Source organism: Orcinus orca, chromosome 1, assembly GCF_937001465.1.
Source record: "Orcinus orca chromosome 1, mOrcOrc1.1, whole genome shotgun sequence".
NCBI lineage: Eukaryota > Metazoa > Chordata > Mammalia > Artiodactyla > Delphinidae > Orcinus > Orcinus orca.
Genome location: NC_064559.1, coordinates 50911395 through 50937866, shown reverse-complemented (window position 1 = coordinate 50937866; position 26472 = coordinate 50911395). Strand labels below are relative to the sequence as shown.

Below are 26472 nucleotides of genomic sequence, written 5' to 3'. Positions count from 1 at the left end.
CTGTACTTTTTCAAGTATGCATATTTTGAGAAGCTGTAGCTTAGTCTATATATTTTTAGGTACATGAGGGAACAGAGCCAAACTATCTTCTCTTCTGAAGGGTGTTTTGCTTACTGCATTACTGTTTCTATAATACTATACAGTTAAAGCTCAATATACTTCACTCTGCTCGATTCTAAATCCCTCCTATGGTAAATAATCAGACGTACAGTGGAGAAGTCCAAGAAGTGATTCTTTCCTTTCCTACTCATTCACTTTTCACTTTCACAATGAAAAAAGAGTTTTTTAATTGAAGTGTAGTTGATTTACAATGTTGTATTAATTTCTGCTGTACAAGAAAGTGACTCAATTATACATATATATTTTTTCTTTTTCATATTCTTTTCCATTATGGTTTATCCCAGGACATTGAATATAGTTCCCTGTGCTATACAGTAGGACCTGTTGTCCATCCATTCCATATGTAATAGTTTGCATCTACTAACCCCAAACTCCTAGTGCATCCCTCCCTCACCAACCCCTTGGCAACCATAAGTCTGTTCTCTGTGAATCTGTTTCTGCTTCGTAGATAGGTTCATTTGTGTCATATTTTAGATTCTACATGTAAGTGATTTCATATGATTTGTCTTTCTTAGTTCACTTAGTATGATAATCTCTAGTTGCATCCATGTTGCTGCAAATAGCATCATTTCATTCTTTTTTATGGCTGAGTAGTATTCCATTGTATATATGTACCATATCTTCTTTATCTATTCCTCTGTTGATGGACATTTAGGTTGTTTCCATGTCTTGGCTACTATGAACAGTGCTCCTATGAACATAGAGGTGTATATGTCTTTTTGAATTAGTTTTGTCCAGATATATGCCCAGGAGTGGGATTGCTGGGTCATATGGTAATTCTATTTTAGTTTTCTGAGGAACCTCCATACTGTTTTCCACAGCGGCCGCACCAATTTACATTCCCACCAACAGCGTAGGAGAGTTCCCTTTTCTTCACACCCTCTCCAGCATTTTATTTGTAGACTTTTAAATGATGGCCATTCTGACTGGTGTCACAATGAAAATTTTCACAGTCTGCTAGGTCCACAAAATAGTTCCACATCCACAGAGGGTGCTATGAAATAGGCACTTTCCTTTTGGTATCTGGGAAATTAGTAACTTCTGCTGTTGTTACTCAAATATAAATCCTTTATCAATTCATATCTGAATGAACAGAATGGTTTCTTCACTGCTATTCTTCCCTGTTGCCTTTCTCCCTAGTAGTAGTACACCATCACTAGATTAATCATTCTAAAAAAATCCATTATGTTACTCCTTTTTTTTTTTTTTTGTGGTACGCAGGCCTCTCACTGTTGCGGCCCCTCCCGTTGCGGAGCACAGGCCCCGGACACGCAGGCTCAGCGGCCATGGCTCACGGGCCCAGCTGCTCCGCAGTATGTGGGACCCTCCTGGACTGGGGCACGAACCCACGTCCCCTGCATCGGCAGGCGGACTCTCAACCACTGCGCCACCAGGGAAACCCTATGTTACTCTTTTTAAAAACACACACACATGCATGCACACACAGAGTAGTACAAATTCCTTAATCGAAGCATCCATGCTCTGGATCCACTTTATCCAATTATTCTTCATGAAAAACACATATCTAGATTGAGCTGTTTCTGCTACCTAACCCTATTCCCACCTCAGTGGCCATCAAATAGCACCTAGCTTTTACAGTTCATGATAGGCCACAATTCCCTCTTGAAGATGTCTCTGACTACTGTGGTTCATACTAATTTCTCCATTTTCTTCCCCATTACCTCTTCCAAAGTACTTTCAGAATATCTCATACTACGGCACCTGATTACATTCTGGCTCCTAATTGTTCTTTTTATTTAATGAGTTTCTTATTGTCCCACTTTTTAAAAAATGCCACTGACTTATTATAGAAAGGGTCCAGTCGTTCAGCAGAATGTCCCATAGTCCAGATTTGCCAGTTTACTTTCTTTTGATGTCATTACATCATTATCACATGTATTTAATAGGTTTTATTAAATTTGGGTTCAACTTTTTTTGGTAAGAATACTTCAAAAATAGTGCTCTGTGCTTCCTATTGAGACACGGCCTTGAAGAGCACATGGTAGTTGAAAGGGTGAGGATGTATGTATGTGTGAGAGGATAAGGGTGAACATTACCGGCAAAGGAAAAACATGTGCAAAGGCACAGATGGAAGTAGGTAAGAATGTGATGTATTCAAGGGAGGAAACGATCTACACTGGCTGGAGTAGGTTTTCCGTACTGTTCATGGCACTGGATGCACAGGTTTCGTCCTATCCAGCCCTGCCGAACCAGGATTTCTAGAGCTAGAGGCTCAGATATCTTTATATTTACAGAGTTCCTAAGGAAATTCAGACGCTTTGCCAGGCCTGAAACCCTCTGGTCTGGGGAACAGCATACATATAAGTAGTCTGCTCTTGGTATGTCAAGCTCATTCCTGTTTCAGGGATTTGGGGCATGACTTACAGCACCTTCTCTCCATTGAAGTCTCTGTTTAACTATTACTTCCTCAGTAGAGTCTTACTTGATCACTCTGTTCAAAGTAACCAACCTACTTCACTTATTTCTTAGTGCTTATCTGATAGCGTCTTATTTATTGTTTTTGGTATGTTGCCCTCACTAGAACGTATGCTCCCAAAGAGTGTGGACCTTGTCTGTCTTGTTCATGGTGGTAATTCCAATGCTGTTTTTTTTTTAGTTTTATAAATTTATTTATTTTATTCATTTATTTTTGGCTGCATTGGGTCTTCGTTGCTGTGCATGGGCCTTCTGTAGTTGCGGTGAGCGGGGGCTACTCCTTGTTGAGGTGCGTGGGCTTCTCATTGCGGTGGCCTCTCCCGTTGCGGAGCATGGGCTCTAGACATGTGGGCTTCAGTAGTTGTGGCACGCAGGCTCAGTAGTTGTGGTGCACGGGCTGAGCTGCTCTGCGGCATGCGGGATCCTCCGGGACCAGGGCTCGAACCCGTGTCCCCTGCATTGGCAGGCAGATTCTTAACCACTGCGCCACCAGGGAAGCCCAGTTCCAATGCTTAAGAAGAGTCCTGGGTATAAAAGGTGTGTGCTATATACACAGGACGAATGGATAAAATTGGCAAATTTAGGAAATTCTTTTTGGAACACTCCTACGTAATGTAGATAGAAAGCCATAAAATTATCCTTTAAGCCTGTTTTCACTAAGACTGGGGTTGTAAGTACTTTCTTTGAGAATTCCTCTTTGTATTTTGGATATTTTGCTTTATGATAGCTCATTTCACCTTACTGTTTAAAAGGAAAAATTGAGATAGCATTTCATAGAAGGTAACAGCAACCCTGAACATCTATCTAATCAGTTCAATAATAATTTCCAAATGTACTTAATGGACTATTAAATCAGTAATTAGAAATTAAATTTTGCTAGGCTGCAAAAGATGTCAAAATTATGTATGCTCAGACTATGATATTTTAAAATTAAAATTTTATTTAATTAGCATTCCTCAGAGAAAGATATTTTAAAATTAAAATTTTATTTAATTAGTGTTCCCATAATCTATATTAAAATTTACTTCTACCCTGATGACTTATAAAAATATAGGCAGGGCAGTATAAATACACAGAAAGAGCTCATGGTGGTTAACAAAATTCACTGATATAGAATTGTTAGCAACAACCAAAAAAAAAGCCCACAAAAAAAATGATTTAGGGTTTGAGGAGTAGGGAAAAAATATGAATAAACTTTTATATAAGCTGTTTTGTGGGGTGTTTGGAAGCATTGCTTCCTTTCACCCACACTTTTGTGAGCTAAAGTTAATGGATTTCTATTGCACTCCTGTTGTCACTATTGCCTAATGCTTTCCTATGGATGAAGCAGACACCTGGTTATTTAAGAAGGAGGATAAATGGGCCAAGGCAGCTTTCCCTATCCCCAATTCACCAGGGAGCGTTTGAGAATTCCACCTGACATGAGGACAGCACTGTGCTCTTAAACAATCTGCAGTTTGATCCGATTGTTCCCCAGTGGGGGAGGTAGGCCACAGCTCACTCAAGAGTCATTGATTGGATTAACAGCCTAATTCCCAACAGATGAATAGAATACTGATGTCTTGTCAGCCCAGATCACAAAAGGAAAACACAATCTGCTTCTACAGCTCAGAGATTTAACCCTCTATTTCCCCTGAAGCTACAATTTCAGTTTTTCATACTGTAATTTCTTCAGAACTATTTGCCGATAAATATAATCAAATGGTGGCTTTTTATCACCATCCACACACTTTCATCCTCTTTTAGAATAATTTTTTAAATCTTTAAAAACATGGAAAGATTTTTACTTCAGTTTTTACTGTCCACATTAGTCCTGCTGCCTAAATTCTTTCCTGGGTATCCAAAAGAAATATTACATAAGCTGTTTTCTCGGGACCCAATAAAAAAGGACACAGCCTGTGGGAAGAGAGGTAGCAAAATCCACATATTCAAAGATAAAACTATTCTGAGCTGTTTTTCTGGCATAAGTGACTGATTTTATTAAGGGGAATGAATGATTGTATTAAGAGTCTCAATAAATGTTCGCTTTAGTTTATTCCCCTACTCTACCCTCTACCTCCCAACTGTAATTTAATAACTTTTGTGTATGGCTGTACAACTAAGAGTCAAATAAAAAGGTATTACTTCTGGTATTGATTTAAAAATAAGAACAAAAGACTTCAAGTCATCTATGAATTAGAATTCTATAATAAACATATACATGCCTTGTATGAGTAGCAAAACAGACAAAGATGCAGTATTGTGGGCAACTTTAATGATAGTTCATTTTGTATACCTTTCTGCCTATAGCCTGCCAATATAGCAAGAAAGACTGATTTTAGTCAGTTGTGAGTAAAAACAATGATGGTAGTAGCAAATCTGTTTACTGCACTAAGCAATTTATGTGTTCTCTTATGTAATCCACGCAACAACCTCATAAAGTAGGTATTAAGTTATCTCATTTCACAAATGAAGAAACTGAAGCTTAGGTAGGTTAAGTAACTTTGTCTGAGGTCACAGGATTTATAAGGTGCAGAGCCAGAACTTAAGTCTCTGGCTTCAGAGCTTATGCTCTTAAACACTACTGGGATTTTACGGGTTTCTCTGTATATCTTCATATTTATATGGAGATTTTTCAGTATCTGAGATTTTAAAATAAAGATTCAGCCTTCTCTTAGAATCTGTTATTCTTTTGGAAAAACATCTCTGTGTGTACAAATGTTCTCTCTTGGCTTCTCTTTTTCTTTAGGACATTTTAAATGAATTTCAGGATAGCCCCCTAAAGTTAGCCACATCAAAACCAGAAAACTTTTTTGCCTATGGCTTTGGAGTCATATTCAACCTATCCCTTTTCTTTACCTCTTATACTGTCCTTCATCAAGTGAAGTTGATTGAATTCTCCTTCTGTACTGTATCTGATTCTTTCTTTCTCTACAGTAATGGACCTTAACCAGGTCCTAACCTTCTAATCCACTAATTCCTACAAGAGCCTCCCTAATAATTTATCTGGTCTCCTATCCCTTTTGCAAGCACTGTCCTAAGCATGCCATTCTTCTACCTGAAACTTTGAAGCATATTCTAATTGTCTTCAAGTCAGATAAGAATTTCTAACTAAGGATTTCCCTAGCTTTTAATAGAATTTGGCATATTTTTATGGTTTTAAAAATTAACATTGTACATATAGGAAGTTTAGATCAGTTCAAATATGAGAACATATTATACAAAATAGATTGTTTATATTATTTGGTATTATACTATTACATTACAATCTGATTCTTTATGGTAATATATGCTTCCATAATACCTATTATTGAAAAATAACAGTTACAGGAAAGAGAATTCATTTTTTGGAAAGACCAAGGAAAAAGCTCAACTAACACCAATTAAAATGCATTCACAAAATATGTAGAGCGTAAAAGATCTTTATGCTACTCCCACAGATCTTATTTATGTATCTATGTATGTACTTAATTCGGACATGTTTTCTTTCTAAAACAAGTAGTTAGAAGATACAAATATCATGAACACATTCTAAATCAAGACAGGCCCTATTAGAGGTTCCTTAGAAGGCGGAAGACCTTCAGGAGGATGATTCCCAAAGAATTCCTTTCCTAGCTATTGGAAAGAAGGTGCAATAGAGTGCATGAAGAGGCAGAAATGCTTCCTTGCATGTTAAAGACAGAAGCACTTCCATGGTGGCTAGAGACGTGATGCTCCAATGCCACAAAGGATAGTTCATAGCTATTTTTTTTTTAATGAAGGATTTTTGTTCTTTCATACTGTGTGGACTCAAATTCGAAGGAAATTTTGATAGTCCTCAATAACATAAATTGGAAAGGCAGAAATCTTTGTTCTGGATGCCCTGGTCAGGCATAAAGTTAGCTGACAATGCTGGAAACCGTGGTAGGCATGTCCACTAATCAATCTTTAAAATATAATACCCTGAAAGATCTATTGTTTTTTAATAATACTAAGAGGTTTTCACATCCTACAGTCTACAACTTTAGATTCCTATCATGTAATACAAAAACAGCATTTTAGCAGATATTCTAAAATAAGTCATACTAACTTTAGTTATTCTCTCAAACAGTAATGTTAATATCAAACAGAAACCAAAAACCAAAACCAACCAAAAAACAAATGAATAAAAAAACCCCAAACAATTTCAGTAACAAGGAAAATCAAATCAATGGTGTATCCTTTGTGGTAACAGAGATAGACTTGTCTGATTGTGGAAACCAGGTTAAAGACAAGGGCTTGGACAACTGTGCCCTGAAACAAGCAGACTGCAGGTTTTATAAATACATACAGAGATAATTAAAATATAAGGGGTTTAGAGGGATTAATCTCCTTTAAATAATCTCTGCCACAAAGCCTGTAAAGACACTGCTGGCACCAGGCCCATGTGAGACCAGCTGTCGGATATCAGAGCAGGAGAGAGATTAACTGCTCCCACTTCTGCACTGACCTCCTCTGTGCAGTCTTCTCTGGACTCCATCTTCAGTACTCACTGCACCACAGGGAAAGGTCAGCAGAATATACCTGCTACCATGTGGATCATTATCATTTGACTTGATTACCTATCCTTAGCTGAGGAGAAAAACCAAAACAAAAAAGAAGGTTGGTGCTGGAAGGGAATCACAAAATGTAGGCTCAGGACTCTAGGGAAATGCAGGAGGGCTCCGGAAAAGTGCTGATTACCTGATTCCATTCATTTAACCCATGGAAATTTCAGTCACCTTTAATTATTTTCAAACTGAGTTTTAAGTAATGCAGATAGTACCCTTACTCCCAAAGCAACTGATAACTCTTTAAAACAGTAGCATTTGGCGGCTTCCCTGGTGCGCAGTGGTTGAGAGTCCGCCTGCCGATGCAGGGGACCCGGGTTTGTGCCCCGGTCCGGGAGGATCCCGCATGTCCGCCGAGCGGCTGGGCCCGTGAGCCATGGCCGCTGGGGCTGTGCGTCCCGAGCCTGTGCTCCGCAACGAGAGAGGCCACATCAGTGAGAGGACTGCGTACCGGAAAAACAAAAACAGTAGCATTTGTTTTGCTTCAAAGCTAGCCACAAATTCAACAAACATATATATATATATTTTTGCGGTACGCGGGCCTCTCACTGCTGTGGCCTCTCCCGTTGCGGAGCACAGGCTCCGGACGCACAGCCCCAGCGGCCATGGCTCACGGGCCCAGCCGCTCGGCGGACATGCGGGATCCTCCCGGACCGGGGCACAAACCCGGGTCCCCTGCATCGGCAGGCGGACTCTCAACCACTGCGCCACCAGGGAAGCCCCAACAAATATTTTTAAAAGATGACAGTGCAATGAATAAAACAAATCAGATAGATTTTGGGGGGCCTCCTCTATATTACATGGTATTTCCATAACTTTAAAAGGAAACCATTAAAAAATAATAGACAAACAATAGCTTCGCAGATTACATGAATCAATGTTATGTATAAGTCTTTTTAAAAATACAGTGTTATAAAATAAGATATAAATATTTTATGAAAAAAAGATTTGTTTGAACGGAATTTACTTGGACAGATAGAAGAAAATAAAAGTGTGAAACAGAAGAACATTACGAATCACTATAAAGCATTTAGACACTGTAAGAACAGATATACATGTACGGATTAGCATACGTATTCTTCCACCAGAAGAAAATGAGACTGAGTGCTGCACTACCTTCTTTAAAAGGGTCTATCTAAGGTTCCTAAGTTTCTTTCTTTCCAGTTTTGCCTCTATGATTTTCAGACACCAACAAATCTCTCTGCTATTATAATTTCTTCTCGTCAAAAGGTGATTATTTTTGGTCTCCTATTTACTTCACAGGTACATTTTAAGGACAAATGAATAAATAGTATCTAACTCTCTAGACTCTTGAGTAAAAGTAGGCTATTAGATCAATTCTAAGTATTTCAGAGGAAATACTGCTGATATAGCTAGAGTGAAATATTCTGGATAACACAATTACCATTATTTCTTACACAAAAATCAAGTTTCAAAGAATCAGAATATCAAATGTAGTTTACTTTTTTAAAAACTAATAAGAAGGTGCTTTGAGTTTTTACATAGTTAAAGGGCAGAAGTTCTCATTAAAAAGAAAAATTTAAATATCAGGATACCATAAACAACAGCTTCATTCTACTGTTAGGTAATGGATCATAGAAAACTTATGTTCAGTTTCTATTTTTTTCAGTAACATAGAGCTCCCATACTTTTCTCTCCTGCACTGTCTCTAAAACGAAAGCTCCATCGTCTTTATGTTTTCCTTCCCTTTGGAATGGGTTTTAAAGACTGCCAAAGAGAAAGCCAAATGTCAAATACACGCCTCTCCACTCAAGACTTTATTGATGCCCATCAACACATTTTTCACACATCAGAGTGCTCTCAGATGTTAATGACTTTCAGGCTAAGTGATTTGATTCAAATTTTGAACCACTGATCCAGAGGTGAGTATCCTTTCAGATCCCATAGGCCAGTGGTTCTCCAAGTGTGGGCCTCAGAGGAGCAGTATCAGTTCCACCTGGAAACTTGTGAAAAATGCAAATTAGGCTCCACCCCAGACCTATGGAACCAGAAACTCTGGGGGTTGGGCCCAGAAACTTGTTTTAACAAGCCCTGATGATTCTTATACTAGTCAACATTGGAGGACCACTGCCCTATGCTAGTATATTCTCTGTAAATGAGCACCATCTTTTGGACAAATAGAAGTAAATACCAACAGCAGTGAACAAACTGAATGTAACAAAAAGTTCACTAAATTACTTAAACAATTTATCTTTTCCTTAATTTTTAAATTTAAACATACTTGGCAGGATTTCTTTTCATCTTCCAGGGAAAGGCTGCCCATCAGAAAGACCATTATAGTCTGGTGCACTGTTTTTATAGTTCTATAACATAAACTGACATTTATTGGAGCTTCACATAAGATTTTTCCATCAACGGATGTGTTGGAAGAGCAATAACCAAGTATGCTGTGTTGGGCAAATACCTACACATCAGGATACTTTTCAAAGCCATCAGGCAAAGGGGGTCAGTTGAATTTTTTTTACTGCACAGGCTAATGCTTTAAAAGTGTCTTGATGGAATCAAGGAAATTGGATTGTCCCCCCATTTGCTGGGCTAAAACAAGCCTTTTTTACTTATCCCATTAGAGGAACACAAGAGAAACCTTTTAAATGTCACTAAAAATTTCCCTGCATGGCAGAACCCAGTCAAAAGGGTTTTAATTTTCTCTGAGAATTCTTAAGTAATGCAGTATGTCAAGGTTTAATAAATTGTAGGTGGGGATAGTTTTTGTTACAGGCAACAGGCATCTTTATTTTTTTTAAACAGGTGCTTAGACATCTCTCTATTGAGAGAGGTTAGGGCACTCAAACAGTAGAGAGCTCAACTTCAGTCCAAATAACAAAAAAAATGAACCATGATGGAATCTGTAAAATATCTGAAACAAATTTTTAGGACACTTATAAAAAAGAAAATATTTTAAAATGTATTGAAAGTGATGGTTAATCTTTTTATATGTGATAGTTTCGTATTGAGCTTCCTGAAAAATTTCTTGACAAATTTGGCCTTGAACAAAAGCCCAAGGAGAGCACAGAGATTAGGCATTCAACCTTCTCTCAAAAGAAGGAGGTACTGCAGAGCAAAGGCTGTGTATTCCCAACCTGTAATGGGGTAAAACCCCACATTATACAACTTTCAAAATACTGCAGAAACATCAATTAATAAAAACAAGTTGATCTGTGTTCTATGGATTGCACACATCTATAGAAATATATATATGAAATATATGAATATCTACCTTCTATGATCATATATTTATTTTGGTATATTTGTTGAATGGATATAACCGTTAAACATTATGGGATTTTTGTTGTTGTTGTTGATTCTTTCCCTCTTCAATAAAATATTAAAAGTACTCCCAACCATAATAGAGAGGGAATGCCAGAATGGAGGACTTAAAAAAAAAGGGGTGGGGGGCTATCTATAAATAAGGGTGGTTCCTTTCTGAATCATCACTTTAATAGAAATATTTTTAACCATACTCAAATGAGTATCATACACCTTACTCTGTCCCCCAGCTCCCCACATAAAGAAGAAAAAGAGGAGAAACCATGCCAAAGAGAAAATATATCTATTATTTTGAAATAAAATTATTAAGAATTAAATTATATCAACTATTCCTCTATTATTATTACCTGCTTTTAAAAAATACTTTTAGCTCACATCAGGATCAGATGGTATGGGGTTCAAAAACAAAATAGTTCTACAGGGGAATCCCGCATGCTTTACTAACCGCTCGTGTTTTGAGTCTACCCTATGACCACAGCTATTTCAGAGGGAGGCTTAGCGAAGTACCTACCAGCTGACAAAAGAAGGATGTGAAGCAGGTTGGGAAAAAGAAAGATTACCCTTTTGTCATGTCCAATCAGCCATCCCTACAGTTCTGATAAATATGCTTTATTAATTAAAATTTGTACTTAAAAGCTAGTATCCTCTTTAATGGAAACTTCAGCTTTATTAAGTTCTTAACAACTTAATGCATTTCATTATTATTTATTCTATCCTGGATATATAGGGAGAGACAGTTTTCTTTTTTTTTTTAGCTGTTAGCAATAACTCAGAAGCTCTGGATGAAATTCTAAAGTTGTTAGGCCTTGAGAGTTGAGTCACTGAATGTCTCCCAAGTCTGTCAACTTTTGTAAAAGAACCATCAATTAGAAGAGAAACTAACAAGCAACCAAAGGGAAAAGAAGCTGAAAATGGCAGTAAGGGAGTATATTATGAAATTCTATAACGAATATTTAATCATTAAAAAACCCTGTCACTGACTTAACTTTACTGTTGCTTTCATAGGAGGACCTTTGCTAATCCCCAATCCTTACATTCATGTGAACAGAAAAGCTAAGAAAATTCAGTGTCCTTTTTGCTGGAATGCAGGAATTCTTATTCTGGATTCTTAGATTCCTAGGACATCCATGGAAGGGCTTCAGCAAGTATATGAACGTATTAAAACTGTTTGCGAAAATTCTACATCCATATCCTTTCTCTTTGGTGTTCATAGCTCTCCTTATATTCTTCCTAAAAAGGTTAAAGACCACTATTGTAGGGTAGAAGTATAGATTAAAAAGACTGGCCATGAATTGGTAATTGCTGAAACTGGATGATGAGTACACAGAAGTTTGGTGGTATATTATTCTCCCTAAGTTTGCACATGGTTGGAGTTTTTGTAATTAAAAGATTATTTTTTAAAACACTTCTGTGAAAGGAATTCATTGTATACAAGCCAATTCTTGATAAAAGGCTGTGGTAAATCTAAGCAAATTGCTAATGTAAGTGATAATTCTATCTTTCCTTACATCATAAGGTAAGTCAAATGAAGGTAAGGGATATGGAGTTTTATAAAACATAAGTGTGGAAATGGCAAAACTTTCAATGATGCAAGTTACCTTACTTTTGAAATCATTATTCTATTTCACAAAATGTCAAAATTTGACACAAAATCACGAAAAAAGAGAGAAAAGGTAATTGGTAAAGCAAAGACTGCAAAGACAAAGGAGGTGGTGGTTTGGTGCTTGAAGGGGAGGGGGAAAACTGAAAGGAATAAAGTGGTGGGTTTAATCAAATCACTTTTAAAAGCTGCAGCCTCTCAGAGTTAACCTTGCCAATCAGAGTAAGCAGAAGCAGAAGCATGTTTGTGCACATTAAACTTTGCCTGTGTCCTTGAACCTATGGTGCACTTCCTCCTCTCAAGCAGCCTGGGAAGGCTTCATAATGCTCACCCTTAGAGAGAACCTTGAATTCCATTAGAAAGCTCCACAGGAAGGTGAAACCCTCAAGTGGCAGCTTGAACCACATAGACAGCTCATACCCTTTACTGATATTAGAAGTGAGCTCATGGGATTAAGTCTGCAAGTCCTGGAAAATTAAAAAGTATGAACACACTGACAAATGCCATTATACAAACAAGATATCTTTAAGTCTTCTTTCCTTTTTTTTTACAGAAATGGCAAATATTTCCAATGATAACATAAAAACTGGTTACTAAGTCTACAATGAAACTCTATAACTGGTCTGGCTACAATCTAACTAATATTATAATGGTATTTACATCTGTATCATGCTTTGCTATAAAATCATTCACCCATTTGATGGCCTAGTACATTTTACACACAAACTATACTTTTGAATAAAAGGAAGTATGAAGGTAGATACCTTGTCTTTCATATCACATCTATTAAGTTACTATAGTTCTGCTTTGTTTAGTACTATGAGAAAGTATTTTATACAATGTACAGTTTTAGTACTGCATGTAGGCCAACTCAGACTCAAGGTGTAGAAGTTTCTAATAGCTAGAACTTTCTAAAATGGAACAGGCTTTTACTTTGTGAAGTAAACAGAAATGCGCAAACCGAGGCTAGCTGGCTTAACCACCTTTCGAAACTTTAGCAGAGAGAATTCCTGCATTAGGCTGGAAGTTGAACCAGATGGTCTTTAAATTCCCTTCTACCTTTAAGATTTTACAATTATGCTTTATTCAAGGTCACACAATTAGTAGCAGAATAGAAACTGGAATCTAGGTAACCTGACTCCAAACCTAGTCTTTCTAAACATAAGGTTATAGACCCCTTATATGTCCTCAGGCAGTAAACAGAAGAGTGAGGTTATTAATTGGGTCAGGGAAGCAATAGTGGGGTGATGGGAACTGGAGAGCTCAAGGGCTGTCAACAGAGGGCAGTAGCTACTCAGCTCTACCTGATTGTTGTCCTATGGGAATTTGTGGAGGATTACCATATTTTCAGATTTTTCAAGAGAATCCTAATATCTGTATTTTATGTGAAATCAACTGACAGTTAATTATAAATAAACTGTGTTGTAACTCTATAGGTGCTAAACAAAAATAACCCATGCCCGTTTGTGACCATGAGACTGTCCTAAAACATTCCATTTCCAAACTACTGATTTTTTGAACTGTTTCTCTAGATTCTTCAAATTTATCAACACCCTTTATGAAATATAAAAGTCTAAGTTTTATATTAACTATAGTTGGCTACATATATAATAGTATTTTGCTCTGGTTTTTATAGATATTCGTTACTACAGTGGTGGTGTTATGTTGGCTTTTCTAAGAAACACTACGTTGCAGTCTCATTGTTCACCTACTGTCCACAATAACTGCCACATTTTCTACAGATAATATTTGTGCATAATCGATCTCTATACCTGTGCATATGAATTAGTCCATAAATATTCTATAGCACTTATTTTACAGAAGGATCACCTTTTCTTTAAAGAGTCACTTTTTTTCCCTGAATTCTTATTCCCATCTTTCAGGCATTATTAACCACTCTCGGAGTGTATCAGTTTGATCATCAAAATGGCAAGCTCACCAGTTCCAGACCTTATTCTGTTGACTCATTTGGGAGCATTTTGTTACTTTGTGTAACTCCCTCACCTTTAATTCATCCTTATAATGTGACATTTAGAAGAATATTTTAGTCTCAGCAACACTGAGCACAGGGAGGTATATTTTATAGAGGCAGGGACAAGATGGCAGAGTGGCAGAGTAGAAGGACATGAGCTCACCTCTTGCAAAAACACCAAAATCACAGTGCTGAAAAACCACTGACAAAAACAAAATGCTGGAACCTACCAAAACCTACCAAAAAAGATACCCTATTATCCAAAGAAGAAGCCACAACGAGACAGTAAGAGGGACACAATCACAATAAAATCAAATCCCATACCCACTGGGTGGGTGACCCACAAACTAGAAAATAACTATACCACAGAAGTTCTCCCACAGGAGTGAAAGTTCTGAGTCCACGTCAGGCTCCTCAGCCTGGGGGTCTGGCAATGGGATGAGGAGCCCCCACAGAATTTGGCTTTGAAGGTCAGTGGGGTTTGATCGCAGGAATTACACAGGACTGGGGGAAACAGAAATTCCACTCTTGGAGAGTGCATACAATGTTTTGTGTGCACCAGGAACCAGGGAAAAAAGCAGCAGCCTCATAAGAGCCTGGGCCAGAATTAACTGCTGGTATTGGAGGGTCTCCTGTGGAGGCGGAGGATGGCTGTGGCTCACTGTGGGGACAAAGACATTGGCGGCAATAGTTCTGGGACTACTCATTGGTATGAGCCCTCCTGGGGGCCACCAATTTCTCACCAAGACCTGGCCCCACCCAGCAGCCTGTAGGCTCCAGTGCTGGGTTGCCTCAGGCCAAACAACAGGGCGGGAACACAGCCCCACCCATCAGCAGACAGGCTACTTAAAGTCTTCCTGAGTGAGTACACAGTTGCCCTCTAAACACACCCCCTGACACAGCCCTGCCCACCAGAGGGACAAGACCCATTCCCTCCTACCAGGAGGCCTGCACAAGTCTCTCAGACAGCCTCATCCACCAGGGGGCAGACAGCAGAAGCAAGAAGAACAACAACCCTGCAACCTGCAGAACAAAAACTGCAATCACAGAAAGTTAGACAAAATGAGACAGAAGAGGAGTATGTCCCAGATGAAGGAACAAGATAAACCCCCAGAAGAACAACTAAGTGAAGTGGAGATAGGCAGTCTACCCCAAAAGAATTCAGAGGAATGGTAATAAAGATGATCCAAGATCCTGGAAAAAGAATGGAGGCACAGATCGATAAGATACAAGAAATGTTTAACAAAAACCTAGAAGAACTAAAGAACATACAGAGATGAACAATACAATAACTGAAATGAAAAACACACTAGAAGGAATCAATAGCAGAATAAGTGAGGCAGAAGAATGGATAAGTGAGCTAGAAGACAGAATGGTGGAAATCACTGCCATGTAACAGAATAAAGGAAAAAGAATGAAAAGAAATGAGGACCTGTCCCAAAGACCTCTGGGACAACATTAAACGCAACAACATTCACATTATAGGGGTCCCAGAAGGAGGAGAGAGAGAGAGAGAGAGAGAACCTGAGAAAATATTTGAAAAGATAATAGCTAAAAACTTCCCTAACATGGGGAAGGAAACAGTCACCCAAGTCCAGGAAGCGACAAACCCAAGGAGGAACACCCTGAGACACATAGTAAGCAAACTGACAAAAATTAAAGGCAAAAAATATTAAAAGCAACAAAAGAAACAAATAACATACAAGGAAACGTCCACAAAGGTTATCAGCTGATTTCTCAGCAGAAACTCTGCAGGCCAGAAGGGAGTGGCATGATATGTTTAAAGTGATGAAGGGACTTCCCTGATGGTACAGTGGTAAAGAATCCACCTTCCAATGCAGAGGACACGGGTTTGATCCCTGGGAGGAACTAAGATCCCACATGCCATGGGGCAACTAATCCTGCAGGCCACAACTGCTGAGCTGAGGCACCTCAACTAGAGAGCCCACATGCCACAAACTACAGAGCCCACACACTCTGGAGCCTGTGCACCACAACTAGAGAAAAGCCCATGCATCACAACAAAGAGCCTTCGCACTGAAATGAAAGATCCCGCATGCCACAACTAAGACCCGATGCAGCCATAATAAATATTAAAAAAAAATAAAGCAATGAAAGGGAAGAACCTACAACCAAGAATACTCTACCAGCAAGGCTCTCATTTAGATTTGATGGAGAAATCAAAAGCTTTACAGACGAACAAAAGCTAAGAGAATTTAAAAACACCAGGCCAGCTCTGCAACAAATGCTGAAGAAATTTCTCTGGGTGAAAAAGAAAAGGCCACAACTAGAAACAAGAAAATTACAAATGGGAAAGTTCATCAGTAAAGGCAAACATATAGTGAAGGTAGGAAATCATCCACACACAAATATGAAATCAAAAACAGCAATTATATGGGGGCTTCCCTGGTGGCGCAGTGGTTGAGAATCCACCTGCCGATGCAGGGGATGCGGGTTCGTGCCCCGGTCCGGGAAGATCCCACATGCCGCGGAGCGGCTGGGCCCGTGAGCCATGGCCGCTGAGCCTGCGCGTCCGGAGCCTGTGCTCCGCAACGGGAGAGGCCACAACAGTGAGAGGCCCGCGTACCGCAAGAAAAAAAAACAATTATAAGGAGAGAGTACAGGGCTTCCCTGGTGGCGCAGTGGTTGAGAGTCTGCCTGCCGATGTAGGGGACACGGGTTCGTGCCCCGGTCTGGGAAGATCCCACATGCCGCGGAGCGGGCTCGCTGAGCCTGTGTGTCTGGAGCCTGTGCTCTGCAATGGGAGAGGCCACAACAGTGAGAGGCCCACGTACCGCAAAAAAAAAAAAAAAAAAAAAAAAAGAGTACAAATGCAGGATACTGGAAATGCATTTGAAATTACAATACCAGCAACTTAAAACAATCTTGTTTATATATAGACCGCTATATCAAAACCTCATGGTAGGGACTTCCCCAGTGGTCCAGTGGTGAAGAGTCCACCTTCCAATGCAGGAGACGTGGGTTCGATCCCTGGTTGGGGAGCTAGGATCCCACATGCCATGGGGCAACTAAGCCTGCACACCACAACTACTGAGCTCACGCGCTTCAACAAGAGAGCCCGTGAGCTGCAAACTACAGAGCCCACGTGCTTTGGAGCCCACGTGTCACAACTACAGAGCCCATGCGCCCTGGAGCCCACACGCCACAACTAGAGAGAGAAAACCCACACACCACAACTAGAGAGAAGCCCGTGTGCCGCAACGAAGACCCAACGCAGCCAAAAAAAAAAAAAAAAAAAAAACCACAAAGGAAATACTAAAAAAAATAAGATTAAAAAAAAAACCCTCAAGGTAACTGCAAACCGAAAGTCTACCATAGATTCATACACAAGAAAGAAAAAGGAGTCCAAACACAACGCTTAAGTTAGTCATCAAATCACAAGAGAACAAATGAGGAAGGTAAGAAAAAAGACTTACAAAAACAAATCCAAAACAATTAACAAAATGTAAGTAAGAACATACATATTGATAATTACCTTAAACGTAAATAGATTAAATGTTCCAACCAAAAGACAAAGACTGGCTGAATGAATACAAAAACAAGACCCGTATATATGCTGTCTACAAGAGACCCACTTCAGATCTAGGGACACATACAAACTGAAAGTGAGGGGATGGAAAAATATATTCCATGCAAATGGAAATAAAAGGAAAGCTGCAGTAACAATACTTATATCAGACAAAATAGACTTTAAAGACTGTTAGACAAAGAACAGTACAAAATGATCAAGGGATCAAGACAAGAAGATATAACAAGTGTAAATATATAAGCACCCAACAAAGAAGCACCTCAGTATATAAGGCAAATACTAACAGCCATAAAAGGAGAAATCGACAGTAACACAATAATACTGGGGGACTTGAACACCCCACCTTCATCAATGGACAGATCATCCAGACAGAAAATAAGGAAATAGAGGCCTTAAGTGACACATTAGACCAGATGTACTTAATTGACATTTATAGAGCATTCTATCCTAAAGCAGAATACATCTTCTTCTCAAGTGCACATGAAACATTCTCCAGGATTGATCACATATTGGACCACAAAGTGAGCCTCGGTAAATTTAAGAAAATTGAAATAATATCAAGCAGCTTTTCTGACCACTGTGCTATGAGATTAGAAACCAGCTACAAGAAAAAAAAACTAAAGAACACAAACCCATGGAGGCTAAACAATATGCTACTAAACAACCAATGGATAACTCAAGAATTCAAAGAGGAAATAAAAAAATATCTAGAGACAAATGAAAACAAAAGCATGATGATCCAAAACCTGTGAGATGCAGCAAAAGCAGTTCTAAGAGGGAAGTTTATAGCAATACAATCTTACCTCAGGAAATATTGGGTTGGCCAAAAAGTACTTTCGATTTTAAAGTAAAAAAGACACATTTTTCATTTTCACTGAGAACTTTATTGAACAACGTAGTCACCCTCTTGTTCCACTCCCTTCTGCCATTTTTCAGGCAACTTCATAATTCCATCTTCCCAAAACTTTTTATCTTTTTGAGCAAAGAACTGTTCCAGGTGCTTTTTACAGTCTTCCAGGGAATTGAAATTTTTTCCATTAAGAGAATTTTGTAAAGACCTAAATAAATGGGAATCTGAAGGTGCAGTGTCTGGTGAATACAGCAGATGAATCAGAACTTCCCACCCAAGCTGTAACAGATTTGCCTTGTCGTCAAAGAAACATGCGGTCTTGCGTTATCCTGACGGAAGATTATGCATTTTGTAGAAGTTGACTAATTCTGGTTGCTTTTTGTTGAGTTCTGCTTTCAGTTGGTCTAATTGGGAGCAGTACTTGTTGGAATTAATTGTTTGGGTTTTCCAGAAGGAGCTCATGATAGAGAACTCCCTTCCAATCCCACCATATTCACAATATCACCTTCTTTGGATGAAGACTGGCCTTTGGTGTGGTTGGTGGTGGTTCATTTAGCTTGCCCCACGACCTCTCCACGATCTCTTCCATTCCTCATTATTATACAGTACCCACTTTTCATCACCCATCACAATGTGTTTTAAAACCGGAACATTTTCATTACGTTTAAGTAGAGAGTTGCATGAGGTAATATGCTAAGAAGGTTTTTTTCGTTTAACTTATACGTGGAACCCAAACATCAAAGCAATAAACATAACCAAGCTGGCGCAAATGATTTTCAGTGCTTGATTTGGATATTTTGAGTATATTGGCTATCTCCTGTGTGGTATAACGTTGATTGTTCTCAATTAATGTCTCGATTTGCTCACTATCAACTTCTACTGGTCTACCCGACCATGGAGCATCGTCCAGCGAGAAATCTGTAGCGTGAAACTTCACAAACCACTTTTGACATGTTCAATCAGTCACAGCACCTTCTCCATACACTGTACAAATCTTTTTTTGCATTTTGGTTGCATTTTTACCTTTCTTGAAATAGTAAAGCATAATATGCTGAAAATGTTGTTTTCTTCCATCTTCAATTAAAATGGCTACACAAAAATTCACCAATTTTGATGCCTTTCTTTAAATGCTCGCCAATATGACAGCTGTCACATACAGTCTAATAAAACTGTTTCGAATGATGTTAAAGACAACTAAGTCTTTAATGTTAATGACATTAATGTCTTAATGACGTTAAGACAACTAACTACAGCCATCTTACGGGAAAAAAACAAACCAACCTTTTGGCCAACCCAATAAGAAAAATCTCAAACAACCTAACCTTACACCTAACGCAACAAAGGATCATAAAAGACTACTACAAGCAACTGTATGCCAATAAAATGGACAACCTGGAAGAAATTGACAAATTCTTAGAAAGGTACAATCTCCCAAGACTGAACCAGGAGGAAATAGAAAATATGAACAGACCAATCACAAGTACTGAAATTAAAACTGTGATTTAAAAACTCCCAACAGGGCTTCCCTGGTGGCGCAGTGGTTCAGAGTCCGCCTGCCGATGCAGGGGACATGGGTTCGTGCCCCGGTCTGGGAGGATCCCATATGCCGCGGAGTGGCTGGGCCCGTGAGCTGTGGCCGCTGAGCCTGCACGTCCGGAGCCTGTGCTCCGCAAAGGGAGAGGCCACAACAGTGAGAGGCCTGCGTACTGGAAAAAAATAAAAAATAAAAATAAAAAAATAAAAACTCCCAACAAACCAAAGTCCAGGACCAGATGGCTTCACAGATGAACTCTATCAAACACTTAGAGAAGAGTTAACACCTACCCTTCTGAAATATTTCAAAAATTGCAGAAGAACGAACACTCCCAAACTCATTCATTGAGGCCACCATGACCCTGATACCAAAACCAGACAAAAATACCACAAAAAAAGAAAACTACAGGCCAGTATCACTGATGAATATAGACGCAAAAATCCTCAACAAAATACTAGCAAACCAAAGCCAACAATACATTAAAAGGATCATACACCATGATCAAGTGGGATTTATCCCAGGGATGCGAGGCTTTTTCAATATCCGCAAATCAGTCAGTGTGATACACCACATCAACAAATTGAAGAATAAAAACCACATGATCATCTCAACAGATGCAGAAAAAGCATTTGACAAAATTCTACGATAAAAACTTCAGAAAGTGTGCACACAGGGAACATACCTCGACATAATAAAGGCCATATATGATGAACCTATAGCTAACATCATACTCAGAGGTGAAAAGCTGAAAGCATTTACTCTAAGATAAGGAACAAGACAAGGATGTCCACTCTTGCCATTTTTTACTCAGCATTGTTTTGGAAGTCCTAGCCATGGCAATCAGAAAAGAAAAAGTAATAAAAGGAATTCAAATTGTAAAAGGAGTAAGACTGTCACTGTTTGCAGATGACATGATACTTTACATAGAAAATCCTAAAGACAAAACTAGAAAACTACTAGAGCTCATCAATGAATTTGGTAAAGTTGCAGGATAAAAAAATTACTACACAGAAATCTGCTGCATTTCTATACACTAACAGATGAAAGATCAGAAAGAGAAATAAAGAAAAATCTCATTTACCATCGCATCAAAAAGAATAAAATACCTAGGAAAAAACCTACCTAAGGAGGCAAAAGAGCTGTACACTGAAAACTATAAGACACTGATGAAAGAAATCGAAGATGACACAAACAGATGGGAAGATATACCATGAACTTGGATTGGAAGAATCAATATTTTCAAAATGACTATATGACCTAAGGGAATCTACAGTTTCAATGCAATCCCTATCAAATGACCAATGGTATTATTCGTAGAACTAGAACAAAAAATTTTACAATTTGTATGGAGACACAAAAGACCCTGAATAGCCAAAGCAATATGGAAAAAGAAAAATGGAGCTGGAGGAAGCAGGCTCCCTAACCTCAGACTATATTACAAAGCTACAGTAATCAAGACAGTATGGTAGTGGCACAAAAACAGAAATATAGATAAATGCAACAGGATAGGAAGCCCAGAAATAAACCCACGCACCAATGGTCAATCTACGACAAAGGAGGCAAGAGTATACAATGGACAAAAGGAGGCAAGAATATACAATGGAGAAAAGACAATCTCTTCAACAAATGGTGCTGGGTAAACTGGAGAGCTACATGGAAAAGAATGAAATTACAACATTCTATAACACCATACACAAAAATAAACTCAAAATGGATTAAAGAACTAAATGTAAGACCTGATACTATAAAACTCTAAGAGGAAAATATAGGCAGAACACTTTTTTTTTTATGGTACGCGGGCCTCTCCCGTTGCGGAGCACAGGCTCTGGACGTGCAGGCTCAGCGGCCATGGCTCACGGGCCTAGCCACTCCGCGGCATGTGGATCTTCCCAGACCGGGGCATGAACCCGTGTCCCCTGCATCGGCAGGTGGACTCTCAACCACTGCACCACCAGGGAAGCCCGGCAGAACACTCTATGACATAAATTGCATCAATATCTTTTTTGATCCATCCCCTAGAGTACCAGAAATAAAAATAAACAAATGGGACCTAATTAAAATCCAAAGCTTTTGCACAGCAAAAGAAACCATAAACAAAACGAAAAGACAATCCAAAAACTGGGAGGAAATATTTGCAAATGATGCAATTGACAAGGGGTTAATCTCCAAAATACACAAACAGCTCATGCAGCTCAATATCAAAAAAAACAAACAACCCAATCCAAAAATGGGTGAAGACCTAAATAGACGTTTTCCCAAAGAAGACATGCAGATGGCCAACAGGCACATGAAAAGATGCTCAATATCACTATTAGAGAAATGCAAGTCAAAACTACAATGAGGAATCACCTCACACCAGTCAGAACGGCCATCATCAAAAAGTCTACAAACAATAAATGCTGGAGAGGGTGTGGAGAAAAGGGAACCCTCCTACTACACTGTTGGTGGGACTGTAAACTGGTACAACCACGATGGAGAACAGTGTGCACGTTCCTTAAAAAACTAAGAGCTCTACCATATGATCCAGCAATCCGAGCCCTGGGCATAAATCTGGAGAAAACCATGATTTGAAAAGATACATGCACCACAATGTTTACAGCACCATTTACAATAGCCAAGATATAGAAGCAACCTAAATGTTCACTGACAGATGAAAGAAGAAAGAAGATGTGGTACACATATACAATGGAATATTACCCAGCCATTGAGAAGAATGAAATAATGCCAGTTGCAGCAACAGGGATGGACCTGGAGATTATCATACTAAGTGAAGTAAGACAGAGAAAGATAGGAGGAGCTTCTAGATGGCAGAAGAGTAAGACGTGGAGATCACCTTCCTCCCCACAAATACATGAGAAATACATCTACATGTGGAACAAGTCCTACAGAACACCTACTGAACGCTGGCTGAAGAGCTCAGACATCCCAAAAGGCAAGAAACTCCCCACGTACCTGGGTAGGGCAAAAGAAAAAAGAAAAAACAGAGACAAAAGAATAGGGACGGGACCTGAACCACTAAGAGGGAGCTGTGAAGGAGGAAAAGTTTCTACACACTAGGAAGCCCCTTCGGGGCGGACACTGAGGGGGTCAGAAGCTTCGGAGCCATGGAGGAGAGTGCAGCAACAGGGGTGCAGAGGGCAAAGCAGAGATTCCTGCACGGAGGATTGGGGCCAACCAGCACTCACCAGCCCGAGAGGCTTGTCTGCTCACCCACCAGGGTGGATGGGCGCAGGGAGCTGAGGCTCTGGCTTCAGAGGTCAGACCTCAGGAAGAGGACTGGGGTTGGTTGTGTGAACACAGTCTGAAGGGGGCTGGTGCACCACAGCTAGCAGGGAGCGTGTCCAGGAAAAGGTCTGGAGCTGCCGAAGACGCAAGAGATTTTTTCTTGCCTCTTTGTTTTGCGGGGTGTGAGGAGAGGGAATTAAGAGCGCCACCTAAACGAGCTCCAGAGATGGGCACGAGCCACAGCTATCAGCGCGGACCCCAGAGACGGGCATGAGACGCTAAGGCTGCTCCTGCAGCCACCAAGAAGGCTGTGTGCGAGCACAGGTCACTATCCACACCTCCCCTCCCGGGAGCCTGTGCAGCCTGCCACTGCCAGGGTCCTGTGATCCAGGGACAACTTCCCCAGGAGAACACATGGTGTGCCTCAGGCTGGTGCAACGTCACACTGGCCTCTGCCACAGCAGGCACACCCCACATTCCGTACCCCTCCTTCCCCGGCCTGAGTCAGCCAGAGCCCCCTAACCAGCTGCTACTTTAACCCCCTCCTCTCTGGGCAAAGAACAGATGCCAGAGGGCGACCTACACGCAGAGGTGGGGCCAAATCCAAAGCTGAACCCCAGGAGCTGTGCGAACAAAGAAGAGAAAGGGAAATCTCTCCAAGCAACCCCAGGAGCAGCGGATTAAATCTCCACAATCACCTTGATGTACCCAGCATCTGTGGAATACCTGAATAGACAACAAATCATCCCAAATTGAGGAGGTGGACTTTGGGAGCAATGATATATATATATTTTTTTTTCCTTCTTCTCGTTTTGTGAGGGTGTATGTGTATGCTTCAGTGTGTTATTTTGTCTGTATAGCTTTGCTTTTGCCATTTGTCCTAGGGTTCTATCTGTCCGTTTGTTTGTTTTTTATAGTATAGTTTTTAGCGCTTGTTATGATCAGTGGATTTGTCTTTTGGTTTGGTTGCTCTCTTCTTTCTTTCTTATTTTTATTACTTTCTAAGTTTTTTATTTTTAATAATTATTTTTTATTTTAATAACTTTATTTTTTTAATTTATTTTTTCTTTTTTTCTCCTTTTTATTCTGAGCCGTGTGGATGACAGGGGTCTTCATGCTCTGGCCAGGCGTCAGACCTGTGCCTCTGAGGTGGGAGAGCTGAGTTCAGGACACTGGTCCACCAGAGACCTCCCAGTTCCACATAATATCAAACAGTGAAAATCTCCCAGAGATCTCCATTTAAACGCCAAGACCCAGATGCACTCAATGACCAGCAAGCTACAGTGCTGGACACCCTATGCCAAATATCTAGGAAGACAGGAACATAACCCCAAACATTAGCAGAAAGGCTGCCTAAAATCATAGTAAGGTCACAGACACCCCAAAACACACCACAGAACTTGGTCCTGCCCACCAGAAAGACAAGATCCAGCCTCATCCACCAGAACACAGGCACTAGTCCCCTCCACCAGGAAACCTACACAAGCCACTGAACCAACCTTACCCACTGGGGGCAGACACCAAAAACAACGGGAACTACGAACCTCCAACCAGTGAAAAGGAGACCCCAAACAGAGTGAGTTAAGCAAAATGAGAAGACAGAGAAATAAACAGCACATGTAGGAGCAAGGTAAAAACCTACCAGACCAAACAAATGAAGAGGAAATAGGCAGTCTACCTAAAAAAGAATTCAGAATAATGATAGTAAAGATGATCCAAAATCTTGGAAACAGAATGGAGAAAAGACAAGAAATGTTTAACAAGGATATAGAACTAAAGAGCAAACAAACAATGATGAACAACACAATAAATGAAATTAAAAATTCTCTAGAAGGAATCAATAGCAGAAGAATGGATAAGTGACTTGGAAGGTAAAACAGTGGAAATAAATACTGCAGAGCAGAATAAAGAAAAAAGAATGAAAAGAAATGAGGACAGTCACAGGGACCTCTGGGACAACATTAAACACACCAACGTTCGAATTATAGGGGTCCCAGAAGAGGAAGAGAAAAACAGAGGGACTGAGAAAATATCTGAAGAGATTAGAGTTGAAAACTTCCCTAATATGGGAAAGGAAATAATCAAGTCCAGGAAGAGCAGAGAGTCCCATACAGGATAAATCCAAGGAGAAACACGCCAAGACACATATTAATCAAACTATCAAAAATTAAATACAAAGAAAAAATATTAAAAGCAAGGGAAAAGCAACAAATAACATACAAGGGAATCCCTATTAGGTTAACAGCTGATCTTTCAGCAGAAACTCTGCAAGCCAGAAGGGAGTGGCAGGACATATTTAAAGTGATGAAAGGGAAAAACCTACAACTAAGATTACTCTACGCAGCAAAGATCTCACTCAGATTCGACAGAGAAAACCTTTACAGACAAGCAAAAGCTCAGAGAATTCAGCACCACCAAATCAGCTTTACAACAAATGTTAAAGGAACTTTTCTAGGCAGGAAACACAAAAGAATGAAAAAAACCTACAATAAGAAACCCAAAACAATTAAGAAAATTGTAACAGGTACATATCAATAATTACCTTAAATGTAAAAGTATTAAATGCTCCAACCAAAGACACAGGCTTGCTGAATGGAAACAAAAACAAGACCCATATATATGCTGTCTACAAGAGACCCACTTCAGACTTAGGGACAAATACAGACTGAAAGTGAGGGGATGGAAAAAGATATTCCATGCAAATGGAAATCAAAAGAAAGTTAGAGTAGCAATACTCATATCAGATAAAATAGACTTTAAAACAAAGACTATCACAAGAGACAAAGAAGGACACTACATAATGATCAAGGGATCAATCCAAGAAGAAGATATAACAATGGTAAATATTTATGCACCTAACACAGGAGCACCTCAATACATAAGGCAAATACTAACAGCCATAAAAGCGGAAATCAACAGTAACACAGTCATAGTAGGGGACTTTAACACCCCACTTTCACCTTTGGACAGATCATCCAAAATGAAAATAGATAAGGAAACAGAAGCTTTAAATGATACATTAAACAAGATGGACTTAATTGATATTTATAGGACATTCCATCCAAAAACAACAGAATACACTTTCTTCTCAAGTGCTCATGGAACATTCTCCAGGATAGATCATATCTTGGGTCACAAATCAAGCCTTGGTAAATTTAAGAATATTGAAACGTATCAAGTATCTTTTCCGACCACAATGCTATGAGACTAGTTATCAATTACAGGAAAAATCTGTAAAAAATACAAACACATGGAGGCGAAAAAAATACACTACTTAATAACCAAGAGATCACTGAAGAAATCAAAGAGGAAATCAAAAAAATACCTAGAAACAAATGACAATGAAAACA

The 26472-nt window shown here is 39.4% G+C and overlaps 1 protein-coding gene across 16 annotated transcripts in view; it reads right to left on the bottom strand.

Moving 5' to 3' along the window:
• ACBD6 (acyl-CoA binding domain containing 6) overlaps positions 1-26472 on the bottom strand; it is a 245080-nt gene that overhangs the window by 61158 nt on the left and 157450 nt on the right. For 3 of the 16 annotated variants that reach the window (XM_033428208.2, XM_033428209.2, XM_033428210.2), the window contains one exon: positions 689-7125. The exons of the other annotated variants lie outside the window; for them this stretch is intronic. In XM_033428208.2, the coding sequence (XP_033284099.1) occupies positions 7099-7125 (27 nt within the window). In that variant the 3' untranslated portion in view covers positions 689-7098. Of the gene's footprint in view, positions 1-688; positions 7126-26472 lie in introns of those variants that run through there. 16 annotated transcript variants of the gene reach the window in all.